The following is a 27,315-nucleotide window of genomic DNA, read 5'->3' as shown; positions in this document are numbered from 1 at the left end:
GAGATGCTCTGCCCATTCTAGAGTTGTGACAAAATGTTCTACTGTGATGCTGCAGCAGTCATGATTTAGTAGGTTCAATGGCCTCTCTATTTTGGAACTTCAAGATATTAATGATAAATACTTGTAACTGGAGTTCTGTTTTTGAGGTTTTAAGAGTTGCAGAAGTTGGAATTAATTTTAACAAAACCTCAGTTATATAGGAGAAGAATTTGGTGGTAATTATTTTTCTGCAGACCTGTCTTCAGTTTTAATCCTCATTTTGGTCAGATGAAAGTTACCTRTATCAGTACCTTTATCAGATAGATAAAATTATGTTTCCAAATGAAAATACTGTTCTGTGTAGAGCACACTGAAATGTCTTGAAGTATAAAACAATATTTCTTGGCAGTACTAATCACACGCCCTTTGTGCAGCGTGCTACCAATGTACAAAGAAGGTGTTTGCTCTCCTTTATGMATTGACCCTGTCACAGGTCCAGGCACAAGGGACAGAACTAGATATAGCCCTTGAATTGCAGAGCAAGAATTAGCATTTCTAGGGTGCTTCTATAGCTGTCTCCCACCCTGACTGAGTGCTGCCACCTTATTCTACACTGTCTGGCCAAATGGATGATGTGCAGCAGTAGCTCAGAAAGTCTCTAACCAAGGTCACAGGGGGAGGTGTGTGGTACGACTAGAGAAGATTGGGAATTATCTGCCTAAAATTGATGCTGTCACTAATTTTGGTTTTCAAAACTCTATTGCCTACAGTAAACAGAGTTTGTGGCAGTGTCTTGCTTTACTTCTTATGTAGTTCTTTTCAGAGCGGAATCTAATTGTAGGCAATGCAGAACTTGACCAGGGCCTTCTGGTTTGAGTACAGCTAACTTTTCTAAATTGAATTACCATGTATTGAATCAGGTTATTTCAGTGGTTCATACAAGCCTAGGCTGCTCAATTGTGAATACCRAATTTGATTTAGGTACCCAAGTGTCAGGTTGTATTTTTATTTTTCTTTAATTAKTCTTATTAGATCAACTATATTTCCCTGGAGGAAAATATTGCCTCTTCAGTGACATTATAGAGCACTTATTATTTGCCTCTTAACTCACAGTTGTGTTTGGTTGGTTCTGGTACTGGGGTTTGTTTTATTTTGTTTTTTTGTTTTTCTTTTTTCTCAACCAAGTTTTGCAGTGTTTTTCACACTGAAGACGCAAACTAGTATCACAAGTTTAGTTTTGTACTTATGGTACCCACTGTCTTGTGTTATTGGCCTCTTGCATTTGGGGTTGTTGYTTGGTACAGACCCTGAGGAAGGATCTCTGCTCTTCTGAGTTCTTTTGGCTCCATTCAGAGATTGAGCAGTTACTATGAACACTGTTTTGAGGGTCTTACAGTACCCATGCAGGTGTTTTCTTCTGACAGTCATGTATGCTTTTGATGTCCTGGAGGGGAAGAAAGCTCATCTGAAGCTCTTGGATCCATTTTGTTTGGTTTCAGTTTATTAATATTTGAGAAGGTCCAGTGTGCCTGCTACTGTTTAAGCATGAGGTCACTGCTGTGTKTGAGAAATCTTTGTGTGCTGTTCCAAAAAATTTGAGTGTGTCGGAGTGGGGGGTGACTGCCTTGTTCTGTGCTTCATGAAGTAGTCTGCTGCTACTTGAGTATAGGGAAACTTCACAAATAAAACCTATAGTAATGCCTACATTATGTTTCTACTTGGGAGAATTGCTGTTTCAGCGCTGGACTATCAGCTCCTACCTTTCTGGTCTGAGAGGCCCTCTGCAACTGCCTTTGGAACACAATGATTTTCTCTTCTGTCCAGCAATATTTGGAAAAAGGTGATAGGCCCCTAGACCATGGGATCTGGGACCGGCAAAGCCTGGGAGGATTAAGTCTTCTTGCATTGTCCTGCCACAGGGTTTGTTTGGGCTGGAAGTGTGTGTCTCTCACCCTGAGAATACACTGTGTAGCCCCTTCTRATCAAATCTTTCTTCTTGATGTGACTGTCTTCAAGGCTTGACAAAAAAAAATTCTGAGTGTGTTGAATAGTTCAATTGCTTAAATATTTTAGGGATTTAATTTCTTTATATTCAGGTGAATACTGAARACCTATACAATAACTCATTTAACCATTTAATTTTGCTCTACTGTAACAGCTGGTAGTAGATGTCCAGGAAGATTGTCAATGGCCCTGTGGGTTTCAGGAGTAATAATCCCATTTCTGTCCTCTGTGCACTTAATTTCATGAGACTTCTGCAGGGAAATACTAGAACTTGGAAACACATTAAWAAGTTTTGACTGTTTCAGGAGTCTGTCTTTTTAATATTCCTAAAGTGATTTCTAAAAGTAGATAAGAATTTTTGTCCACATAATTCAGTATTTTAAAAGCTCTATTCTGCTTATTATCTTGTCTAACTTTGCCCTGCAATTTTTGCATTAACAGATAATAAGCTAATATCCAAATTAAAAAAAGTTACACAACTTTGATGGTGAAACTTTTATGAYTGATATTTCTTGATACGCAGGGGAGCAAAATGTCAAAACCCAAAGATATGTGTCAAAGAAATGTGTAAAAAGCCATACTGGGATGTATGCTTGATGACTACGTARCTTTTCCTGTATCTTGGATTTCAGGAAAATACAGATGCAAACTGTTGTTGAGACTCCATTTGATCCCAGTGTAGGGGTTTTGCTCAAAGTCAGATACTGTAATCTGATCAGGGACATCTCAGAAATAGCTCTTGGTTCTTGATAAGAAAGTGTCCCTCTGGGAGTGGAGAGGTTCAGGTCTAACAGCACAGGCTGGCACATTGCCACTCATTGGGTGCATCATCAKCAGCACACAGCTGCCCCTGTACAGCAAAGACCAATAAAATCCACGTGTGTGACTAATAGCCTGACAGCGTTAGTATCTGTCTTGAATGTTATACTTGAGGCTGTTTTTACACCATGCTACTCAAAGTACCCATGAAACAACCAACAAGCATCTGGAACTGCATCTGGCTGTCTGACAGATATTAGTTATGAATTGTGCCATCTCTGTGTTACATTATATTGTTTTTCTCTTCATCTGTGTGTAAATAAAGTATTCATAACTACAGAGATTAAATGGGTCTCAAAATGCTCACTTTGATTTTTCACTTTMGTTCTGTCTATAGGTTGAAAAGTAGAAAAGAAATGAATGCTGATGAAGGAGCACACACACAAAAAAAAAAAAAACAAAAAACCATAGCCTGAAAAAGTTTACCCAAAGAAAGCAGGGAATAAAGATTGTTTGGACTGTATGAGCTGAAACCCCTGCTCTAATGCTAAGGTCCCTTTATGCATGAAGTGAAAATACTATAGCAATTTATGTGATGCAAAAGCCTTATAAGGAGCAAGAATTCTGAAATAATCATTGTGACTTAAATACTAGTGCCTGAATAGTATACATAATCTGGAAAAGAGGGAAATAAATCAAAGTGATAAACAGCAGGATGCTTAGGATGGTGGGTTTTTCTAAGTAGAATTATAATTTCTTAAAACTCTGTGCATTTGTGAGGGAGATCTCTGCAGAAGATGGGTACTCCTGTTGAGGTAGAAGTGGTAGTGTCGTGTGTCCAACCTTTTTGGACATTTGCTGGTGGGGGGGAGAGGGAAAGGATGTGTTAGGAAGCTATTGCATATTTGTAGACAGATATAAGAATTTCCAGGTTTTTTGTCTTAGAGGCGATGGGCAAGAGACAAAACCCAGTTACTGGAATGGAAGTGATGGTACACTTTAAAAAAAATTAAATTGCCGATTAAACAGCTGACAGTGTTTATTCTAGTTGACTGTGTGCAAAATGTATGCGTTTTGAATAGAATTTATCATTTATCACTCTACTTTGAATAGAATATATGTGAATTGCCCTGTAACAGCTTCTAGATTGTAAAAGGAGTAATTTTAATTAAAAGATAGCTAGTTTGTGTATTTTGTTAAAATAGAGAGCTAAGCAATTTAAACTCTAGAGCTTCTTTAAGCACAGGCCATAGAGAGAATTGGAGAGTGATCAGTGGAAAAAGAGCTACACCTTGGAATATGAAAAGGCACGTGCACTGTAAGGATTGTTCAAGTCCTGCTGAACTGGCATGGCTGGGAGGAAGTGCACCTTGGGTGATAGTAAAGCAGCCCAGGAGTGAGAACGAGGGAAGAATAGTTACACTCTAATATCTGTGTCACATCTAGACTYAGCTTTTAGCCTCCCTGAAAACTGAGATGGTGTTGACATCTAAAGGGATAGAAGCCAAAYGGTCAGCAGACCTTAGGGTAATTGGACTTCATTTTGCAATAAATGAACTGGAAGCAGATTTGAGTTGAATGCCCAAGGGAGGACAAGTGTGTAATGGGAGATGGGGATTAAGATGAGGTAATTTTCCACTGTGACTTGCAAAAGTGTTGGCATATGAGATTSCTGCCTCAGTAGCAAGCTTCAGCTGGTATCATGTGACTGAARGAAAGAGATACTGTAGGGAGCATGGATTATTTACTAAGGTGTGACTTTAAAGTTCCCCTTTTTGTAATAGAAAAATTCTCTGAAAAATATCAAATAGTATAGGTATAGTGGGAAGCTTATAGAATACAAAAGCTGTTGATTAATTATATTGSATTTGTTGAATGTTGAGAACTGATTTCTCCTGCAAAGAAAATTGGGTAGTTATTCTCTCTTTATCTCATCATCACTAGTAACTTCTCAATGCATGTTGTGTGAGGCCTTTCATTATACCCCTAGAGAAAATGGGACATGGTGGAAAGAGGTGTGGTTCAAAAGAGTAGGTACTGTTAAAAGAGCAACTATTATCACTCTGATCTGGAATTAGTAGAGTTGGGTAAGTCCTTGTTTTCTTTAATGAAGGCAGAATGAAAAAAGAGCTTGTGTATTGAATATGTTGATACTGAAAGCAGACTCCTCCCAGGGTGATTGGGATAAAATGGAGGAAGAGCCACGTGTCTTTGAAAGACTTGTGATACAGGGCTGAAATTGTGAGTTTCTACTGGATGCAGTTTGGCTCTACGGGGTATAGTAGGGGTCTGTGCAGAGAAGAGAGATTTGTGTGTGCTGCTTAATTGCACAATGACTGAGGCAGCAGGGAAGTGTCACCTTGAGGTGAACTGTGTCATGGGATGGATGGGGCAGGGGTTTTGTAGTTGATGATAACTGAGACCTAATGCAATTTTACATGGTACTTCAGTAAAATGGCCATAGTCTTGCTACCTGTATTCCAAAACTGTCAGTTGAAACTGATGGAGATTGCTGGTCTCTTTCCCCCAAAACTGTTCCCAAAACAGTCTTAAGAAGAGTAAGTGGCTCTGCAAAATAAAAACAAAGGAACAGTGATAGCCCTTTGCAGAATACAGCAGTAAAACATGCCACTGTGGGCAGAGGACCATGGAAAAGAGAAGGTAGTCTCAGTAAAAACAAAAGGATRTGAACATTTACTGAATGACCTTCTGGTAATTTAAAACCTTAGGTACTGGAAAACATTCCAAGAAAAAATTTGGAAACTATTTGTTCTGCTTCCACTGCATAAATTGGCTATACAGAACAGAATTTAGACTTTACTGGTTTTACATTATTAACCAAGAAGCTAGTGAAACTCTGCTGGAGAAATAGCATGTGTAAATACTTACCYTAACAAATGCTTGACACATCACTGTCTGTGCTGGCTCATCTGTGGTTTCTAAAAAGCCCTTTCACATTGTCCCTTAGGTTCCTGATGTCATCAGCAGCATAMGACAAGTCTCCAAAGCAGCACTGAAAGAAGATGCCAAACCAAGTAAGGATAGTGAAGATGCCTTCTATGACTCTCAAAAATTTGAGGTCTTGTACTGTGGAAAGGTGACAGTGGCTCACAAGAAAGCTCCCTCCTCACTAATAGACGACTGCATAGAGAAATTCAGCCTTCATGAGCGCCAGCGCCTGAAACTGTTGAACGAGCAGCGGAATAATGAGTCGAGTTTGGATCTGCCCCTGTGTGAAGAAAGCTCTCCAGCTTCTCCCTTGGATAGCCCATTTGAGGAGCTGGASAGCCCAAACAGCACCTCAGGCCATGCTCCAATGTTTACAATTGGCAGCCAGACCAACCTGACCAACCTGGCCAGCACTCGCGGCTSCTTTCCAGAGAGGATTTTGGAGGACTCTGGCTTTGATGAGCAGCAGGAGTTTCGCTCCCGGTGCAGCAGCGTCACTGCAGGGATGCCGAGAAGGGTTCATGACACAAACCTGAAAACACAGTCCCGCAGGAGACACGCCAGTGCACCCAGTCACGTTCAGCCCTCTGATTCTGAGAAGAACAGGACAATGTTGTTCCAGGTGTGTACTAGGACAAATCATTTCCTGTTGGTTTTGTACCATTTCTTTTTCCCMTCTGCAGTTTGAAGCTGAGACAAATGTTGCAAGATAAGTAATATGGATCTAGTATGGCTTCAAGATTTGTCATAAATATTTACTTATCTGTTTATAAATGGTTGGAACAAAAGTAGCTGAACTTTGTTAAGGAAGTCACTTYAACTCATGAGCTCAGGCAAATTTTAAGAAAAAGTAATTACTTAAGGRGTAATTACTTAAAGAAGCAGAGTTTTTAGAGAAATAATTATTTTATATGCAGTTCTGAGTTGTCTATACTGGTGAGATCTAGAAGCTAGCTGAAAAAAGTGAATATTCTTTCAAAAAGAGAATCAAAGAAGGCTACCGTGCAATCAAACACTCTTTTTTGTACACTTAAGGAGAAATACACAGCTTCACATTAGATTTTCACAGCCTTATATTCAAGCCAGCCCCTTTTTGATAACTTGTATTATTATCTTGTCTTTCCCAGAGAAGTACTCAAACATCTCTGCACTGAAGGCTTCTTCCTTCAGACCTCAATGGGTTTCTCTTTTGTTGCCTGAAGTGCATTTCAGATTTTTGGAGCTTGTTTTGAGAAAACAGGACACAATAAAGGAGGTGACCCATAAAAGGAAAAAATTTTGGACATTAAAATAACAGCAGGCTAAATGCCTGGATTTTGTCTTTCCATTTGTTTTAAAGATCATTCTTATTTTTTATCTTCTTGGGGAAAWGATAACTGAAGTGAGAATGCATTGCCCTTCAGAAAGCCACATCTTATGACTAATAATGAAAWGGATTTAGCTGAAAAAATCTCTGAGGACTATAGAATAAGTTCCATAGGGATGAGAAACAGTTTGGGAAAGCTGAAAGGTAGTTTGCCACAGAACCTACTCTTCCCCGTTTGGAATTAGTACATATCAAAAAGTATCACCTTAGTTTGTCAGCTAATCTATGATATAATTTAAATCCCAATAACCTTCAATATTTTTTTAAAATTTTTGCAGCTTTTAATTTAGCCACATTGTTTTCTAAAGGTTTCAGTATTGTCTGTCAAACATGTGATATTTGGACTAAAAYAACTTGAAGAAAAAAGGTGGGGGAGGGGAAGAAAAGCTGTCTTCTTTCCAAGTCTTTTTCWTATTCAACTGAATGTATTGTTCTTGCTGAAATATTCTTACTCAACATAGGCAGAATTACAGCACCCTGGCACCCTTGTTGCTGCTGAGTAAGCTGTTGTGCCAAAAGGTACTCTATGCGAACAAGAAAGGGCTAGATTCTGACATTTTTGTTGCTGTCAATGCTGTGCCCCCAGGCCAGTCATAAATTAGATTTATTTTTCTCCCCCTCAGGTTGGAAGGTTTGAAGTTAACCTCATCAGTCCAGACACCAAATCTGTTGTGCTTGAAAAGAATTTTAAAGATATCTCCTCATGCTCTCAGGTAAGCATTAATAAGAAGCAATATGCAGATCATTATGAGAAAAGGATTTTATTTGTTCTTCAGCTGTGTTGCCTTGTGGGTCTTGGAGAAAAAAAGAAATGTAGMATTCTTTTCCCAGAAAAGTCCAGAAAATATGAGTGCAGAATAACCAGTCTGATCTGTGATAATGGCAACTTTGATCATTGGTCAGCAAACAAAGTGTAAGCTATTCTGCTTTGGGAGAGCATTGGATATGTTTTTGGAAGTAGTTTAATCTCCTTTTAGGATGCTCTGAGTGTGCCATTTCTGAGCAGATAAGCTCCTGAAAGCCTTCAGAATGAAAGGAGGAGAGCATCAGATCAACCCTTCCAAAAATACAGCAGTTCACCTGCATAATTTCTTCTGGACAGTATGGCAATAGGTGTACCTAGCTGTGTTCAGTAATAAATAAATATTTCTTATGAAGTTAAATATCAATGCTAAGAGGTTCACCTTTCCATCTTGCTCTTGTTCAGCACCTGTTACTACAGACAGTTTCTGGTTTGAGGTCTTACTTTATTACCTCCTTTCATTTGCCACGCCACATCATTACTTCAGGCCTCCTTAAACATGATTATTCTAGTTTAAAGTACACTTTTGGCATTCTCTAAGCCTGCATTTCACCCCCAAGTGCTTTCATTTTAATGCTAATAACAAGTGTGCTCTTGCATGACTGGGCTACCAATGCTATGGCAAATTAAGAATTAGGCAATACTTGTAACTCAAGTGGAGTCTTGAGCTACCAACTAAAGGTCCTTAAATCGACTTTACTGTTTAGCTATAATTTGTATTGCTTTTGGCAGAGAAAAAAAGCTAATGCAAATACAGAATGGGACAGTATAATAAAAAAATGTAGTAATGGCTTTATGATAAATACAGACAAAAATACTTCTTAAAAAGGGGTATGGAAAACAGAATTTGCAGATAACTTTGGTCTTCTGATTTTTGGGTGTACTGAACTAATGAAAGCAACACTTCAACTTTAGATACTGGGCTCCTAGGCTGTATATATATATACTTTAAAAAGTCAAACAAAACCATCCTAAGTGGGCACAAATTTTCTTTTGCTGATTTTAAAATATGGTGMCCAGTAAGATCATGGAAGACCTTCAAGGCCCAGCCTTCTTTCAGGAAAATAACTTTGTACAATAAATTGTCTAAGGTAATTCTGTGTGTTGGGCTTTGGAGGTGTTTTTCACTTCACCTCTTCACTTTCATTTGGAGCAAAGCTTCTGTTACTTTGCATTCTTCAGTAACCCTCAGAGGCAGTAACAATACTGTGGGGATTTGTTTGTTTGTTTGTTTTTTTTTAATGCAAAACATTCACTTTAGAGAAGTTGAGGAGGTACTGTGTTCAATAGAAATAAAATATTGTTTTGTTCACGACTAAGCATTGGTTGCATAAACCTCATCAGTAGTTCCTCTAAGAACTTGGTGCTAGCCCCGGGGCTCCTCTGTTACRGATTTATAGGGCAGTGATTTACTGTGTATTGTGGGACTGCAGCTTAGGAATATTTGTTCTTCCATGCTTTACAAACAATGAAAAGGAGATGTTATCGTCAGTTTGCATTCTGGATTCTCTTAGTCTGGTCTAATAAAGGTATTTTTTATCCTTAAGCATGGATAAAAAATACCAGCTTAAGCATGRTTGAGCTGTTGCATTCAGTTAATTATCAACACTCTTCATAATTGTCAAGCAGCAAATATAATTGATGATAAACCTGTGTGTGCAGTCTAAACTCAGGTATCGAATAGCTGTAGAAGTTTTCTTGTTGCAGCCTTCCCCATGAGAGAGCTYAGAACAACAAAAAACTTGGCTCTTTTGTCACGACAAGTCCAGCCACCCTCTTAAAGAAATGTGAAGTACTGTTGATTTAGGAACACAGYGTCCTAGTTGTGCTTCAGTAGGGCAAGTGTCACATCCGTCTCCCCCTCAAATGTTCTCCTGTGGAGACGGAGAAGTCAAGACAGCAGTAGGCTTGTTCAGGCACTGTCAGCGATGAGGGAACTGGCATCTCACCAAACCACCTTCAGTAAATACATTTTCTTGCGAAACAGAGGTCAACACTTCACTCTTCTGTAGATCAACATGTGTGCACATCTGACCTTTTTTGTTTTATGCTTTTGAAGACTTCATACGTCACAAAAAATGAAGTCAAGATTAGTGTGACCGTGGTTCAACTAATGCTGTTTGTGTCATCTTAACAACCCTGTGCACCTGTTAAGTTGTAAGCGGCATAAATGTGACTTTTGGAATTTTGTTTTCAAAAACAACMGTGTGTAATGACAATATGTTCAGTCTGTCACGTACTGCATTTCCCATTTTGTCTYGAGTGTTTTCTGTAGTGACAGGCGAGTTGCTTTGCCTCCTCCTCTCTTTTATGATATAGGTGTTTTCTTTGGAGATGGATCCAACAGCCGTGTTCTGATTTTTGTTGTATTAGAACTTGAGGGATTAGGCTTTCATTTGGAGAATATCTGCTATTACCATACTCAGATGATAAAAACATTGGCAAAAGCTTTAACAATAGTGAGTCATGTTCCATGAATTAAGACTGGGAATATAGTACTTCTTAGGAAGCAGCTCTCTTTGATCTTCTCAGTGCTGTTTTTAGCAAGGCGGCGTTCCCTGTCAAGCTGTTGTACTACGATCTTGAAAGAAAGTATCACTAGTCATGTGTAGTAAGTCTTGAAACTTTTGGTATGTAACTCAGTCCTCAGTCTCAAAGAATCTATTTCGGAATTTGGCTGGAATTCTGTATGTTGCCTCTCATTCCCTGGTGTTTTGTGGGGGGTTTTTTTGGGTTATTTTTGTTTGTTTTTTTTGGTGTAGTCCTTATGTGTATTACAGGAAAGGAAGGGTCTGCTGCTACTCCAATGCTTCTCCAATCCTGTGTTTTAGCATGGGCTTATTACATCACGTTTTCACTGTGGAGACAATTCCAAATACAACCTAGCAGCCTTTAGTTTGCTTCCCTAAAAATCTAACAGCTTTTTTTTCCCCCTAAATATCCAGTTTTGATAATGGAATAAATTCAGGTCCAGATTTATTGTTGTATAACTTTGGTTTTGACTGTGTAAAGATCTTTATATAACTTAAATACAAAAAGCAATTTAAAAGATAACTGTGCTACTTGTAAAATAGATCAGTAGGAGTATGCATTTATATTTTCTCAATTTTTTGGAAATGAAACCTGTCTATAAAATAGTCCACTAATGCTGTTTTTAAATTCTTTTAGGGTATAAAACACGTTGATCACTTTGGTTTCATTTGCCGGGAGTCTGTGGARCCTGGGTTAAGCCAGTATGTTTGCTATGTGTTCCAGTGTGCAAGTGAGTCTCTGGTGAGTATTCTTTAATGATCCTAACCTTTTCATCAGGGCATTTCTAAGGCATTTCCTAAACAATAGGAGTCTCTGTTATTCTGTTGTGTCAGCTGAGCCTCAGTGGTCACATCTCAGGTGCAAGACGTCAGCTGTGCATATGCAAATCTGCAATAGGAAATGCACACTTTCTGTTCATACACAGCCATATCCTGCTGCTCTGCTGATGCATCTATCAATAACAAATAGATAAAATCCATATGGGTGTGTTTGTGCATGTGGACTGTGAGCATATTTGGGCTTTGTATTTGATTGTAATTCTTCCAATTCAAACTGTTGAGAAATTTGGTTCCCCATTAAATGTGTAAAGACATGTATTGAATCAGTAACAAAAGTCATGACAAAACCCAAACATACACTTCAGGGTAGGGTTTAAAGTACTGGCTGATCCTGTCTGTGTCTTAAGYCCACAGGTGGCTTTAGCTTTTTCCCTGTAGTCTGTTTTGTTCCTTGGGAGAAGAAGATAGCAGCATCTGATCACAGAAGAAGATGTGATCTATACCATAATATTTGTGGATCTATGTACCTATAAAAATACATTTGACTTTGGATAAAGTGTGTATCAATTAATTGAAGTTCCAGATGCTGGTACTGGTTTTACTGATAACAGGTAGCCTTAATGATGTGAGATGCATACAGGAAATAATTTTGACTCCATTTTTATTTTAAATTCTGACACTTTGAAAGAAGTTGTTTCCTGTTCTGAAATGTGTTTGTTTCTGATGGCTCTRGTAACAGCTGCTAACTCTTAGATAAACTTAAAAATCACTTTTCTAGTTAGCTGAAAATGTAATTTGTTAATGCATTGACTAACTTGAAAAGGGCCAACAGCTCTAGATRCACAATGGCAGCTGAGGCTGCAGTTTTGTCAAAATGGATGCTTGGTTTGAAATCAGCTTTATCATTGTACTAACAGAAAATGTTACATCTGAGCTATTGATAAACCTGACCATGCATAATTCAGAGRCTTAAGTGGTGTATAAAACCCCCATGTTTTTATGAACCTCTTTGCATATTCTAGTACTGATACGTGTGGGTATGCCTGCATTGCAATATGAACGGAGCATTCCTGAGCTATTTTCAGATGCACTCACTTGGATCCTGGTGGCAGTTTGACTGTGGCAGGGCAGAGCTTTCCAGATTCTCCACTGCCAGGCAGGCTGTGTTGGGAGGCTTGTGTGTGTCTGCTCTAAACCCAGTTAAGGTTTGTGCTACAGTTCCTATGATTTTAGTGTAGTCATAATCCATTTACTTAGCCCTGTTCTATGGATCTTCCATTGGAGAGGGACAGTATCCAACTTAATAAAATTGCCAGTCCATGTTGCAAGATTGACATTCACTGTTCAGTGTGGTGCTTTATTGCTAAGAAGAGAAAGCATCCAAAAATTACTCATAATACTTAAAACTGTGAGGTTTAAAGCAAACAAAACAAATCTAGACATACTGGGWYACAAATTAGTTCWAATTTCTACATTCAGGTTCCTTTYCTACCTTRTTTTTCTTTTTCCTCCCAAGTGACMGACCATCAAAAAAGTCTGTGTGTTTTCAATGTTAAACTGTATGATTTTGTTCTCAAGTATTTCAGCTTTCTTCCTGCTTATAAAGAAAAGTAACAAGCAGAGTGAGGACCTGATTCTGAAGTAGAATACTGATGTTTTTCCTAAAATTGTTCTCAAGCTGTTGTCTCCCTCCTTCCATACTAACGTTAACACTCAGCAAACAGCTTTTATAAGCACTGTATTCCCCTGTAATGCAGAGAGGGGAACTCCAAGTGTTTTGTATGCAAGGTTTGGGAGCATATTTGAACAAATGTGGAGAAATGCTCTCAGCTCAACMTTTCTTATATAAAAGTTGAGCTTTTCCAGTGCTGGTGTGTGGGAACATAGCACTGCTGTGTTTGTGTTAGTGGCAGAGGAAAGGTCAGGGCAGACTGTGAGGCAGGCTAGCAGTGTTTAAAGATAGTGGTGAYTGTAATGATGCTGATAAGCAGTCTGGTAGCCTGGAGAAAAGTGAGCTGCTGTGGGAAGCTCCAGTCTGGCAGCAGGGATTGATCAGAGGGGGTTGGTGCTAAAATGCTCTAGTGGTGGGAGGACAGTCGTTAAGAGGGAGTWTGTGCAGTTTACAGGAGAAACTTGAAGCTGAAGAAATTAATGGTTTTTATTTAGCCAGCATATATTCAAGCYAAAACGTCCCACTTGCAGCTTCTTAAAACAGTGGGTGCCTTCCCACTAAGCTACAGTAGCTGCAGTTGGAGATCAAAATTACAGTGTTTGGCTGAACTTAAAGATGGCGAGCATCTACACAAAAGGTAGAAAGCTGGGAATGCAACCTTGATCTCTTTAGAAAACAGCAAATGGGTTTGTATGGTTTGGGGATTTTTTGTTTTTGTTTTTTTTAATTCTAAAACACCTGTCTGTGATGTGATTTATAAATCTAATTTCAYGAATATGGCATGCATCTTTGTTTATATACTCTTTTCCTCCTTCCCATATAGGTTGATGAGGTAATGCTGACCCTGAAACAAGCCTTCAGCACTGCTGCAGCTCTKCAAAGTGCCAAGACACAAATTAAACTGTGTGAGGCCTGCCCTATGCATTCATTGCACAAACTTTGTGAAAGAATTGAAGGTAGCAGCTGAGTTTATTTTCTAATCGTGTTTTGCTGATTTTTTTAGAGGAATAACTTAAACAATGTAAGAACAGAGGGAAAAGTATCCCAGTATGCAATTCTTACTGCCACTTTGCATTCTCTGTATTAAGGTGGAGTGTTAGCAGTAATGATACTGCATCAGAATATAGTGTAGCTTCTGTGTTATAAGCACATATATGTGTTATGAACACATGCTCTTTCATCATCATACCTTTCTTAAGYAGAGCAGCAAAACCCACCAATTGACCTTCCATTTGTTTGGGGATTTTTCTCACGTTACATGCTTTCAAAATGACTCAGAAAAAGACAGTTATGCTCAGAGAGGAACTTGCTTTCCTGTGTGTTCCTTCTTTCCTATGTGAGATTATTTTTTTTCCTTCTTTGTGTTTATTCTCTCACACACCTCAAAATCTGGTTATATTATGGGAAAATAAATTATTAAGTTAGGARATTAATATCTAATAAAGAAAGTTAAAGCAACTATCTCTAGAAGTGAAATATGCCAGCACACAAGAAAAAGTCTTACAAGATAGAATTTCCTGAAAAATAGTTAGGATCTTATTTTTATAGTCACTGTTGCTACTTGCTTCCCTCTGGTGGATGAAAAGCAAAGTGTAAAATCCTAGTGGGGTGGAATTTTGGTAGTCTGTGACTTACAGTTTCCAGGTGTAACAACAGGCATTCAGAAGTGGTAAAGCTTAGCTGGCAGTGTCTTCTATCAGTTATAAACTATAGAGGCTGCTGTGTAAGGCAGTGTAAGTATCTTGAACACAGGTTCTTGCAGGGTAAGGACCCAGTATCAAAATCTCTCTTGGGCCAACAACCAGTGAACTGTAATAGTAGTTTCATAAACTTTATACTTAATGGCTGGAAGACTTATTTAACTCTTTGTTTTTATCCATCTGCTTTGTTTTGGGGCTAGAAGTTTAGCAAAATCTAACCTAAAGCTGCATGACTTTGAAAAAAATATTTTATCTGTTCTGATTGCAATTTTCTATGAATGATATCTACCTTAGATGGAAAAAACATATCCTCATCTGGTGCGAGGGGTTTGTTTTCACTCACATTTTTCATAGCTTTTCAGAATGAGCTCTGTGACAAAATGTGCAMTTTATTGAGTACCAGAAATTCTTTCCTTTATTATTACAGCTTTTATGCTGTCCTTGCTTTTAAAAGCATCTTCAATTCTCTGCTATGACCTCTACCTTACCTACCTTACCTACCTTTCCTTGGGCAGAAATTCATCAAAGCTTTTCAGTTGAAAGCATCTGAAAAGGTCCAAGTATCCTGTGCACTGATCATCTCTCCACTTATAGCCCTGATTGGTTCCTTTCCTCTTCCTGTGCCATACAGTTGTCAGGCTTCCATCTGTCAGTGATCTCTTGGTATTAGGACAGAAGCCACCGAGGGGGTAGGGAGGGAGCACAGCCTTTCACTCAGGAGCCAGCCACTTAGCTGCTGCTGGTTATATTTTTACTGCTAAAGGAAGGAGACAAAGCCATCTGGTTCAGCAAAACCTCAATTATTTTGTATCATGTATACAGTGGATACACAAAAGTCATGCATTTAACTCGTATAAACTCAAATGCAGATTTATGTCTTCTATCATTTTGTGTTAAAGTTTTTTGAAAGATCATTTGAGAATCTAGAASCTTTAACGATACTTTCTTTTCCCAGGACTCTATCCACCAAGAGCCAAACTTGTAATTCAGAGACATTTGTCATCACTAACTGATAATGAGCAAGCAGACATTTTTGAACGTGTTCAGGTAATGCCTTAGAAGCTTCCTAATTAGTGTTTCCTAATTTAAAAATCATCGYGATAAAATGGACTAGATATTTTGGCTTATGATTATGTTTGGTTTATTATGTAGATGGGCTAGAATTTACTATATTTCCACCTAACATCATGCTGAAATAGCATGCTTCAACTTAACCTCACATGTGATGTGCTGCTATGGGAAAAGTTTTGTTTCCCAAATTTGCTGAGATACTCTGCGTTCTTACCCAGAGAATGTTTTTTATTCTGAGCTTAGTTTTGCATCTGTAAACATTTCCTGGCTTGAAAGTGTTGTGGGAGTAGGCTGAGAGCGGGAGAGATATGCAGGTATCAGGAACATGTCTGGCATTTTAAGAATTTGTCTTTTTTTCCTTACTTTGGCACAATATTCTGGTGTAAGCAGATGTATTCTAGTGGATGAAGTATACAATAACTTTGGTTTCCAAAAGCTGTGTTCCYCTCTGGATTCCTGAAGAATGGAGTGTCTTGGCTTCCTTATGCTTCTTGCAAGGCTGTATAGTAACAGATAATCTTAGAAAATAACATGTATGGATGTAAGGCTCCCTTTTCTCTAGAACCTGCAACRTTTTTCAGATTTTGTTCTACCTTGCTCAAGGAGTGTGAAGGCACACAGAATTGCAATTTGATGTAGTAACAGTGCTCTCTAGCATTTGGTATATCAGTGTATTATTTCAAAGAATACCTTCATATGCTTCGTGTGGTAGCAAATCATGACTCGAAAGACAAACTTTGCTTTCTTTGCTGTTACTGACAGAAAATGAAGCCTGACAATGACCAGGAAGAAAATGAACTTGTGATCTTGCATCTCCGTCAGCTCTGTGAGACTAAGCAGAAAACRCACATTCACATTGGTGAAGCGCCATCGGTACAGCTTGGTTTTGTATTATTCCTCTCCCACTTCCCACCCCATTAAAATGCAGCTGTAATTACTAGTAGGACTACTGCTAGATTTCCTCAGGAGTAGCTGAAGCTGGGTATTGTAATTAAGAGAGGACTGTAAAAGAAAAGAAAAATCGTTTTTAATTAATAGTGGCATGCGTGAGTTTTATAAGTTGAGTGGGACATGAGAAGAAGAAAGTCAGCCAATTACTTTTATGTCTGTACTTCCTCATAGTGTGAGGATACCTCTCTTTTTCCTTCCCCCTTGATCCCAGCTCCCAAACAAAAATATTTAGGGAGCGTAGGAATGAAGAGGGCATTGGTTTCAGTTTRAACTATGAACTTATCTTGTAAAGGAAATAGGCAACAGTACTGTAAAATCATTGTGCTTTTRCATTATAGTCTTTGGGGGTGGAATGTGCCTGCCTTTAATGGTGGGCTTATTTGTTTTTTTGATTGGAAGAATGTTTTGTTTTGTTGTTCAGGATGTTTTTTTTGGGGAGGAGGATAGTAAATTTTTGGTGTCTTTTTTTTAATAAAGCCAAGGRTATCTTGTTTCTKATGTAACTTGATTCAGCTCTACTCTTTGGAAATAGTCTTCACAATTAAAAAAAGAATTGCCAAAGCTGAATAGTGTCCTTGCTCTTTTCAACAGGTCATTTCTAACAGTGCGATTCCAGAAAGCACGACCAGTGGTGGCAGGTTTAAACTTGACATTCTGAAAAACAAGGCAAAGAAATCCTTGACTAGCTCTCTGGAAAATATCTTCTCAAGGGTAGGTTTAACAACTCATTGTCCTCAGCTGTCCCAGATACCCTTGACAGTAAAGACCCATCAGTTGTTTTTTTTTTATTTTGTCCTCAGTCTGATAAATGCTTAATGAAGCAATATCCTTGTTGTGAAATCTGAGAGTTACAACTGGGTTGATTGTGATTTAATTGTACTGGAAAGTTCACAGTAAGGCCACACATACTGAGGGGGAAAAGGACAAATTTCTGAATTATAAACTTTCATTGTAGGTGGCAAGTAAGCTAGCTGAGCATTATYGGATGTGTTGCTTCAGAATAAAATTTAATCAGGGTGGTTGCATGATTCCATAAAGAGATATGTTATCGGTTTTTCAAAGTGTGAATAAATGTGCCTGCATGTATGGGAAATCCTTCTGTTCCGAGAAGTAATGCCTTCCAGCTCATAGCTGAAATTGCCATATTAGGCACTAAGTACCTTTAGAAGCTAATAACGAAGTTCCTTTTGCAGAGGAACAAAAAGCAATAGTCTGGAAAAGTGACTTGGTCTTCATGTTGATGTTCCTAGCCAGATATTATGTGAAATTGCAGATAATCACTGGAACTCTCTCACATTAAGTAGTCTTTTAATAAAGAAGTCTGAATGGCAAGATTTTCTTGGTGTCCCCTGCTCTGAAGGGTGGGTCAGAGGAGAGACATATAGAGAAGTATCAGAAGAAGGCTGTGTGCCTGGGATCCAGTGTGTTGTTACAGAGGGAATGTGATAATTTGGACTAGTCACATTAAGTTCCTTCTGCTAGTAATTTTAAAAGTACAGTGCTGAATCAAGCCCTAAGCTGCACTTTTCCTGCAGTTTATATGGGCATGTCATGAAGTAACCTACAAACATAGGATACCACAGATATTCCCTATAAGGGAAACAAAATAGTCTTAGCCAGAGAGAATCCTTAGAATTTATAGGTAAGTGTCAATTTGATCTAGGACTAAAAGTAGCAGTAAAACTCTCTGGTCAMATTTGACCTCTGTTGTGTAGCAGATTTTACAAACTGGGGACTTGCTCTGAATATAGAAAGAGAGAGAGACTGAGACTGTATGCAAAAAAAAGGAAAAGAGAGATGGCTGTCAGAAGATCTGGGTATTTTCATCAGTTTGGAGTATCATCAAATGGTGACAGCTACAGTCATGCCTTTGATGAGTCTGGTTTCTTTTCCACATCTAAGGGACATGTGATTGGCGAGTGATCTAGCTCTGGTGGTGGGTCACTGACCCTGCAGTGGCTGTGAAAGAAGCCACTGAAATAACTCAGTAAAGCATATAGACATGCTGGCACTCCAGTCATATCGAGGAAAAATCATTTGGGTGAAAGACACTGCTTAAATTGAAAAGTCTCTGAAAGGAAATTTCTTGTAAATAAATATTAGGGGTTTTTTTTTGTATAGTATGTTTATTCTTGTCAGGGCCATTGTGACATGCTGCATATTATAATATAAAGAGCTACACAACCATGACTGAGTTCAAGGGAAGGAGACACCTGAATCTGGATTAGGGCCATTTCAAGTTTATGAAGTGGATTTGTTGTTGTGAGAAAGACTGTCTCTTCTTTAACTTGACAGTGCAATAGATCAGGAACAGSAGTATGTTACAGTGAGTCATGATACACATGGGGGTTCATCCTTGCAGATCCACTTAACTTAGCTTGAAAGTTACACAACGCAAGACCAGGAAAAATTGCTTAGAGTGCAGCTCAACCACTAATTATTTGTCTAAAGCAGGCACATACAAGTATCTCTGTGCAGGTGTTCTGTGTGTTATGGGCATACATGTGATACACAATGACTGTTTCAACAGTTCTTATTCTTCATCAGGCTATTACAACAAGCGTAATGGATCATGGTTAATTCCTAAAGGTATTTAAACACTAAATACCTATTGGTGTAGTGTGTTTTTCCCTCCTTAAGCCAAGTGCAGATGGTATTGATAGATTACTCTATTAGGTAATAGAGCTAATTATGCAAAAGTTGCTATCTTTATTTAAAAGTACATTTAGTAACAAAGGGAGCAAGAAAGAACTTACATTAGTTTTGTTTGTTGTTTTTTTTTAAGGTAGCATTCAACATCTTATAATAGATAAATTTAAAAGTTAAAAGTCAGTATGAATTGGGGAGAATCTTAGGCAGCCTCAATCTTAGGAAAGCTAGAAAGAAAGAAGTATGTAGTAACCAGATATCTAGGAACACTTTAAGTGGATGGCTTCTTAGCTAGGTAAATAGCATCAAGTGACACTTTAAGCCTCTCACTACTTGCTGTAGGAAACATGCTGGTTTCTGTGSCCTGGCTTCATTTTGTCCCAGAGCAGTGTCACTTCTTCGTGTGTTTGTTTTGCTGGACTGATCTTATTTTTGAGGTTTGAACCAAAAACAGGCTTCCTAATGAGGTACCTCAGAGAAATAAATATAACCTTTCTTTGACCTCTGGAACAGAATTTCATCCAGTCCATGCTGCACTAACCTCTTCTGTTGTTGTTGTTGTTGCTTAATCAAAAAGTCCTTTTTACTGTGCCAAAAGTGTYCATTTTTTAAAGGTAGTGAGAAACTTCCAAGTTATACTTTGCTCTTGGTTTTATTGTGAGATTCAGTGAGGAGATGCTTCAGGCAGGGTATTTATTGGTAATGCGCTTAAGTGGGATAATGTACTTAAAGGGCACGCTAAGTCTTGAAAATAACTCTTACCAGGAAAAAGTAGGCTAAATAAATTCTGATGATGTTGATAAAACTTCCCCTGGAGTTGCAAGCATACCAAGAGGAGTTCTGTCTGTAGTTTTCCTAAAAACTAGGCTATTTTTCTCCTGATAAARTACTGAAAGCAACTTGCTTCAGCAGTCAGAAATGTCCAACAGCAAACATCACCGGGCAGTTAAGGTTAGGAGTTAAGGTAATCAAAAGTATTGTGGATCTATCACCTCTTCTTGTGAAACCAAAGGACTGTTTCAAATTCAGCAAAGGTCCTTTGCCATTAATTTCTAGAAAATTTGTATCAGGTTTATCAACATTATAAATGAAAAGTCTTGTCTTRTCTGGTGCTATTTGGCCAGATTTGTTGCCAACAGAGCATTTTTTCCCAGTTTTAGTGCTTTTACTCCTTTTGCCCAGGTGGATTYAATTTGTTTAAAATGTTTAGATATGGATAAACTGGATCTCATGAGACAGATGCATCCATCAGGAGCAGTGTGTGCGCAGTACTGAAATCTGGAGTTTTTTGAACTTGGCTGTTTAAGCGACTTAGCTACTTTGCCTCAGTCGTGTCAGGAAATACTCACTTGCCCTCAAACAATAGAGCTGCAGGTTTAAAACTCCTGGGATCAACACGGGAGAAGATATAGTTTGGCCAGCTGAAGATGTCACTTTTTGTAAAGTCCAGTGCTTGACCCGTGATCTGTGGTCTTACGTCAAAYGTGCCACGTGCCTGAACTCTCCTGTGCTCACCTGCGCGGGTGTTGCCATCTTTGCTTAATCTTTTGAAAAAGAGGGAACAGACCAGATWAAATAACTTGCCTTTTCTCTTGCAGGGAGCCAACAGAATGCGAGGCCGCCTGGGAAGTGTGGACAGCTTTGAGCGCTGCAGCAACCTTGCATCTGACAGAGTACGTAAGGAGCTGGGCTCAAACTGCGTTTTCATGCACGGGTGTCAGTGGGGCGTAAATACAGCACTCTGCTGTAGTATGAAGGAAGTAGAACAAAGCACATCAACTTGCAGAACTCAAAGATGTTTCCACTGGGAGGCAGAGGTTGTAAGAAAGCTGAAGTTTATGTTGACTTGAAGCTTCAGCTTTAATCTGATTGCCAGTCCTTTTTTTTTTTCTACACTTCCCTTGCTTTTACAAAAAGCAAGGAATTTCTGGCTTCTGCCTTGTTTTACTGAAGCAATTAAGGTCATGTCTCAACTAAAGGAAGTGCTCTGAAGGTGAAGAATCCTTTCTGTAAGAAGTAGTTGCTTTAGGGAAGTAAGAATTTTTGACCTAAGCCCAGCTGTTGGGGATGCTGTATGGTAGCACGAGRGCGGAACTCTGTTCACTTTCTTTTTATTTCCTGTTTTTAAAGTTTTACCTCACATGAGGTTGCTGGTTTTCCCAGGAGGTGAGGATTCTGTTCTGGTTTTCCTGCTGCAGTGGCTCACATACTGGCTGTGCAATAACAGTCTCTCTTCCAGGATGTTGCTGTGACGGTACAGGAAGTATGCTCGCGATATGTCGAGGAAACTCGCTAAAAGCAGTTTCCCTAGTCTTTTCCATTCCTGTGTTTTCCYGAAAGAGACAGCAGCCTGGTAGCTGGAATGCCCATCCCTGTGAGAGGATGCCTGCAGTAATTAGTATGTTGTTTGTGTTGCATATACATTTTTGTTCCTCTCTCCGCTTTCCCTTTTCGGAAGAAGGACGCTGCTGGTTTGGAGTGAGCTCTGGAAGGATGTCTGGTTTGGGTGATAATTAGCATACAATAGGCCATGACCCAGAAGGGGGAGAGGCTTTGGTGCCCCAGTGCTGGCAGCCCACGGGTTCAGTGAGGGCTCTCGTAGGGCACGGAGCCCCAGGCCTGACTCCGCCAGCACTTCCTTTCAGGACACTTCGCCGGGCGATTCCCCGCCAGCTACTCCTCCGGCGTCCCCCGTGTCCTCGGCGTGGCAGACGTTTCCCGAGGAAGGCTCGGACTCCCCTCAGTTCAGGAGGCGGGCGCACACCTTCAGCCACCCTCCCTCGAGTGCCAGACGGAGGATAACCTTCCAGAACGGCCGGTCCCAGAGCGCCCGCTCCCCGCTGCTGCGGCAGAACTGCGTGGAGGCGCCCAGGTGAGTCCGGGCACTCGCTCCGTGCCACTGCCCGCGGTCCCTGCYGCTCCAGCCTCACCTGTGTCCCTCTGGATGGAGGCTATGGCAGCCCTGCTCCTGGCAAAGTATATAAGGGGCTTAGATCAGATTGGCTTCTGCACGTCTCCGGGGTTGGTTTGTTCGTTTATTTATTTATTTTCAGCYTGTCTTCTCTGCCTCTGAATAGTTTGGTGCTTTGCAGTGACTCAGTAACCCCTGAATTCAGGGGAGTCATCAATCCATCAAACTGATGATTTGGCTGGATGCCAGCACCAGTCTGTTTATTTATTTATTGTCACCTCCGAGCTGAGCCTTTTTGGCAGTGTTAGTAGTCAGACCCTTTGGAGAAAAGGCCCTCAGTGCTTGCGACAGCAGAGGTGGCAGCCTGGTGCTTTTATGCCAGGATGAAAAGGGCACTAACAGCTTCAAGTGTCTGTAACTGTGTTAGTCAAAGCTCACAGASAGCATGTCCAGAATTAAAACCGGTGAGGAGTCTTGCAGAAGGACAGAAGGATTAAACACCTCCACTGAACTCTGAGGCATGTGATTCCCCTGTTTGCCTTTCTCCAGAGCTTCCCTCTGTAGCTTCCCTCTGTAATTTCTTTCTCCTTCCTTTTTGGAGACTCTCCAGCTATAAATGTATGGAGCACTGTTCCTTCAGGAGTTCCTTAACTCAGCAGAAGAGGTCCCCACACTTCATTGTGGGGCTCTTTGGTTGTACCTTCTTTCTCTTCTCTAGGCTGGCTCTCTGCAGTAAGTGACTGTCCAAACAAAACTCAGGTCCAGATGAGCTGAATTTTTTTCTGTTGGAGGATCCCGTTCTCCAGTCTATTGTCTTTTTCAGTGCTTGACTTTAATTATACTTTTTGTGAGCTCTCTTTCTAAAAATGGCTTTAAATAGTAATTTATCACCTGTTTGATGTCTGCATTGAAATGTCAGTGTGARTGCCACACCAGCTAGTAGAGAAGAGCAAAAAAATTTAATTCTGTTTTAAGAGAATGGAAGGGAGTGAAGGGTAAGAAACTAGCCTTTGTTACACTGTGTTTCTAAAGAGATAAATAATGTGGTTTTTACTGAGAGAAACTTTTTTCCCACTGACCATGGTGCATGCAAACAGGAAACCCTGACAGTTCAAAGTGAAGGACTTGCTGACTACATTTCGTTATAACTTTTAAGAACTTGCTGATTAAGGGGCATCATCAGCAAATTTTCAGTCAAAACAGTTTGTAKCAGTGTGTTTCTAGGCTGGGATTTTTCATTCTTTCCTTTTGAGGATTAGTCATAAATGTTAAGCAAAAGAAACTGAATTAATTTTCATGTCCCTTCCAACACTTGCTACTATTACTAAGTCATGTTTAACTGTGTAGTAGGGCTACGTTTCTTGATTTAAATTCTTCACAAAAATTTATCCAGAAAGACTTCATTTAAATAATCTCTACTTCTGAATATGTTGCTTACAAAAGCAAAAGAAAACTGAAGGGRAAGAAACAATGCGATTCTAAGGATATTTTCTGAATTTGGTTTGAAAATAAATTAAGCTAAAGAAATTAGCTTCTCTGTTCTGCAGTGTCATTGAAAAGTTTTTTAATGTAATTCAGCTGTAACAGCAAAATCACTATCCYCAGGGAAGTAGGAGTGCACATGGTACATGTTATCTCTGGGAAACAAAGTTAATGTAAGCCAAGCTGAGGTGTTTGGCCACTGTCTCTAATCTGGTGGTTTTGTTGTTGTTTCCAAATCCGTGCTGACCCATCTGCTGTGTTCTCTTGTTGCCTGCACAGTCCTGTGGTCGGGGTTCGGCGCGCTCTCAGTGAGAGTGAATCTGCACCTGGTCTCCCCTCCTCTCTCTCTGCCCCTTCTTTCCTGAAAAGCTTTTACCAGGGCTCAGGAAGGTTGCTCCAGCACTCAGAAAGTGACCTCTCCAAGAGGTGAGAGCGTTGTGTCCTGCCTAGTTCTCCAGTGCCACCAGCTTAATAGCAAGATTCCCCAGGGAATGCAGCACATGGCATCTTTCCCACTGCCTTGTGCTCCTGCATTTCTARCAGACTTCCGTGATGCAAATGGGCARACAGGCTTTTRGTTAAAAAAGCCTGTTAAAAATAGAGGCTTCTATGCTGGCATCTAGTAGCTGCCACCTATTTCTGTTGTAGTGTTGCAAATCTGCTGCATTGGTTTGTCACGTGAAATGCAATGGATTTTAGGAGTGTSACGCTAATTTAATGCTTTCTCTGCTGAATGCAAACCAGCATGTGTTGCCATGATCATTGGCATGTGGGAATTAAAGAAGAGCAGTGTGAAGAGTGTACTGTACTAAYGTGGGATGCCTGTGCATGAGGAAGGGGAAGCAACAAGTTAACTGGGTGATACTAACTGTGAGATGTTTAGAGAGAGTTAACAAATAACTTTCAGTGGAAGAGGACTGAAGAAAAAGCAAAGGTATGAGAAATGGCAAGAAAAAATAAACAGCTCKTACAGATTACCTCTAATTTGAGTTCCAGTCCAGCTTTATTTCTATGTTCCCTTTAGATAGCAGACTTCATCCAAGCTGAACCAATGCCAAGTCCAGTTTGTACTGGTAGCTGGACATAATTAAACCCGGCTTTCTCGATTTGGGGGATGAAGGATTGAGTATTRTATGAAAATTATACTTTAATACCAGATAATTCCAAATTGAAATTTCTGAGATACTGTTTTTGGAATTGTTTATGCAGGCAATTCAACATACTGTGTTTCATTATGGAGTTTTAAACTTAAAGGTGGAGAGATCTTCAAAATTAGGAGTARTTCCCAGAAGACCACCATGTTTCTTCTTAGGTTTTACAGTATGCATATTTCTGATATAATTTGATCTTTAGTTTGTATGAAAACCCTTGTGAAACTGGATCTCATTAGCTAAAGGTCTTGCTGGGAGCAACTGGGCCTGAACTGTCATTGTGAGGAAATTGCAGTGGCAAGAATGAACTGTTAGCATCTAGTTGGGTTTGTGAAGTGAATACAACAAACACAGTCAGAAAGAAGTGCTGAGTGAATAATGTTGATGTGATAAGGGTCGCTGAGGCAATCCATCACTTCAGCTGGCTAATGGAGAATGAAATATATTGTCCAACTCATGGGCCAAAACTTGCAAATGTATCCTATGCCCTCATATTTAGGAATGAGAGGAAGCTYTCATTTTTTACAGTGTGTTTTTCTTGTTGGTTTCTTCTTTGGTTTGTTGGGGTTTATTCCTTTGGCTCTTCTTCTCAGAGAGAACCATCATCTATCCTAGCAGGCTCAGTATGAAGTGTTCTGAGCATTCTCATGTGAGTGAGGGTATGATAGTTTAGAATTGAGCACAGTGTGGCAGTGCTTTGCRATCTRCAGACTATAAACTATTCAATTGTTAGGAACCCTAATTAAAACTTCAGTATAGTTTCTAGAATAATCATGGTCACTACACATGCATGAAGTGTGGAATTCCTATTGCAATGGAGAAAAATTTTGTATAGTCTGACTTCTTTTATCATAGYTTTGAGATTGCACATGGTAGAGCAGGCAGCTTTTCTTGATGTTCTGCCAGCTTCAGTGTGCAGGAGCAGAGACAATTTCAGCGGGAATTCATTTTAGAAAGATTTTTTTTTATTTATAGCAGTCAGATAGGCCTATGCAAAGAGAATGGCATGGGATTTTTGTTTGTTTKTTTGTKTTGKGTTKKGKKKTTKTTTTCTTTTTATTTTGTTATAGTTTATTTATTTGAATCACTGAATGGTTCTAGTTKGAAGGGACYRTAAAGATGATTTAGTTATGAACCTTCCATACAGTTCGATACTTCAAGGAATGAACAGTATAGTAAATTTTGGCACTCACACAATATTTATAGGTGCTTTCAGAATGATTTTATTGCATTGTCAATACATTTGTCTGGAGAGAAGGCTAGCGTGGAAATGGTCTCCAACTAATTAATCCACAAATAAGGTGCATTGTGCAGCATTCAGTGTTGAGCAGAATTGCAGATAAGGATTAAAACATAGAAGGCCAACATAGAAGTAAAGAAAGCTTTTTAATATAAACAGAAAAGCAGCACTTTTAAATGGAGCAAMCTTTATTGCTCCCCACAGTTTCTCTGTTCATTGAGCTGCTATGGAAGGATAATTAAAGCTGAATTTGAATTTGAACAGAACACTTTTTTGAAGGAAATAAAATACTTGAGAATATTCTTTAAACAAAATAGCAGAAAGTAATAATTCAAAATAAAAATATATGACAGGAGTAAGAACTAGCAGAGAGGTGTAAACTGATAGAAATAGGTTTTTTTTCTTCCCAGAGGGGAGGAATGCTTCATGTATTGGTTTTATGTRAAGGTTTCTGCCAGCTTAAGTGCTGGGAAGTTCAATTCTGTACTTGATCTGGGGGATTTTGTACCACTCAGCCTCCAAATTGCAAAGTAGGTTGCATTGATTCAATTGCTACTTAGGGCAATCAAGAAGAGAAGTTAAAATGAAAGTGAAATGGGGAAAAATACAAATCTTGGCATGAGCAACAAGAGTATTTATTTACAAGTCAGTTGGCTTTCATGGACTCAAGTGCAAAATAATTCAGGTAAGWATTATGTAGAGTTCACAAGAAATGGGGTAGCACTGTGGTTTTGTAAATATCAGTCTTCAGGAGCATTTTAAAAAATAGTTCTGGGAAGAGATTTAGATAATTAAAATCAAGCAAGAAGCATATTTGTAATCTGACCATTTTTTGGAGATTTCTTTCTTTTAGTTTTTTTTTTTTTCTTCCCCTGAAGTAGCTGTGTCATCTTCATGCTATGCATTATCTTATAGAATTGTGAATGGGTGAAACTGAGTTGCAGTTACCTGAGATAAAACCTTAGATGATCAGTACTCTTGAGTACTTGGGTTATTGCTTGCAAAAGCTTAAAGATGAAAGTACAGACTGAAATATTTGAGGTGTTATATTGAATTTTCAGCTTTTGATTTTTTTATTGTATACAAGGTGATAAACGCATTTTGGTTTCTGTATTGGGTCAGAAGCACAGGCTAAGTAGCCCTACAGAGAACCATTATTCTCCAGTCTGAGTTGTGATGCTTATGTTTTAAATACTGAGTATTGCATCATTGTCTTTTTTCCAGAAATTCTTCTGCTAGCACGTTTCCCATGTAGGTATCTGCTTAGGATGTAGTGAAAACTCTGCTCTGCTTTTCAGTAGCCATCACTGAACTTGAT

General features: G+C 39.2%; 1 protein-coding gene across 4 annotated transcripts in view; it reads left to right on the top strand.

The window, feature by feature from the left end:
* TBC1D4 (TBC1 domain family member 4) overlaps nt 1–27,315 on the top strand; it is a 96,025-nt gene that overhangs the window by 50,700 nt on the left and 18,010 nt on the right. For 3 of the 4 annotated variants that reach the window (XM_057366476.1, XM_057366479.1, XM_057366478.1), the window contains exons 2-11: nt 5,711–6,313; nt 7,681–7,770; nt 11,028–11,132; nt 13,666–13,798; nt 15,498–15,589; nt 16,376–16,486; nt 17,156–17,275; nt 20,812–20,886; nt 21,859–22,085; nt 23,886–24,032. In XM_057366476.1, the coding sequence (XP_057222459.1) occupies nt 5,711–6,313; nt 7,681–7,770; nt 11,028–11,132; nt 13,666–13,798; nt 15,498–15,589; nt 16,376–16,486; nt 17,156–17,275; nt 20,812–20,886; nt 21,859–22,085; nt 23,886–24,032 (1,703 nt within the window). The remainder of the gene's footprint in view (nt 1–5,710; nt 6,314–7,680; nt 7,771–11,027; nt 11,133–13,665; nt 13,799–15,497; nt 15,590–16,375; nt 16,487–17,155; nt 17,276–20,811; nt 20,887–21,858; nt 22,086–23,885; nt 24,033–27,315) is intronic. The other variant, XM_057366477.1, reaches the window with a different exon arrangement.

The sequence above is a fragment of the Malurus melanocephalus genome, unplaced genomic scaffold (genome assembly GCF_030028575.1).
Source record: "Malurus melanocephalus ecotype Western Australia unplaced genomic scaffold, MMel_1.1 scaffold_66, whole genome shotgun sequence".
Taxonomy (NCBI): Eukaryota; Metazoa; Chordata; class Aves; order Passeriformes; family Maluridae; genus Malurus; species Malurus melanocephalus.
The sequence above is the reverse complement of the archived record's forward strand: the minus strand, read 5'-3'. Positions and strand labels throughout refer to the sequence as shown.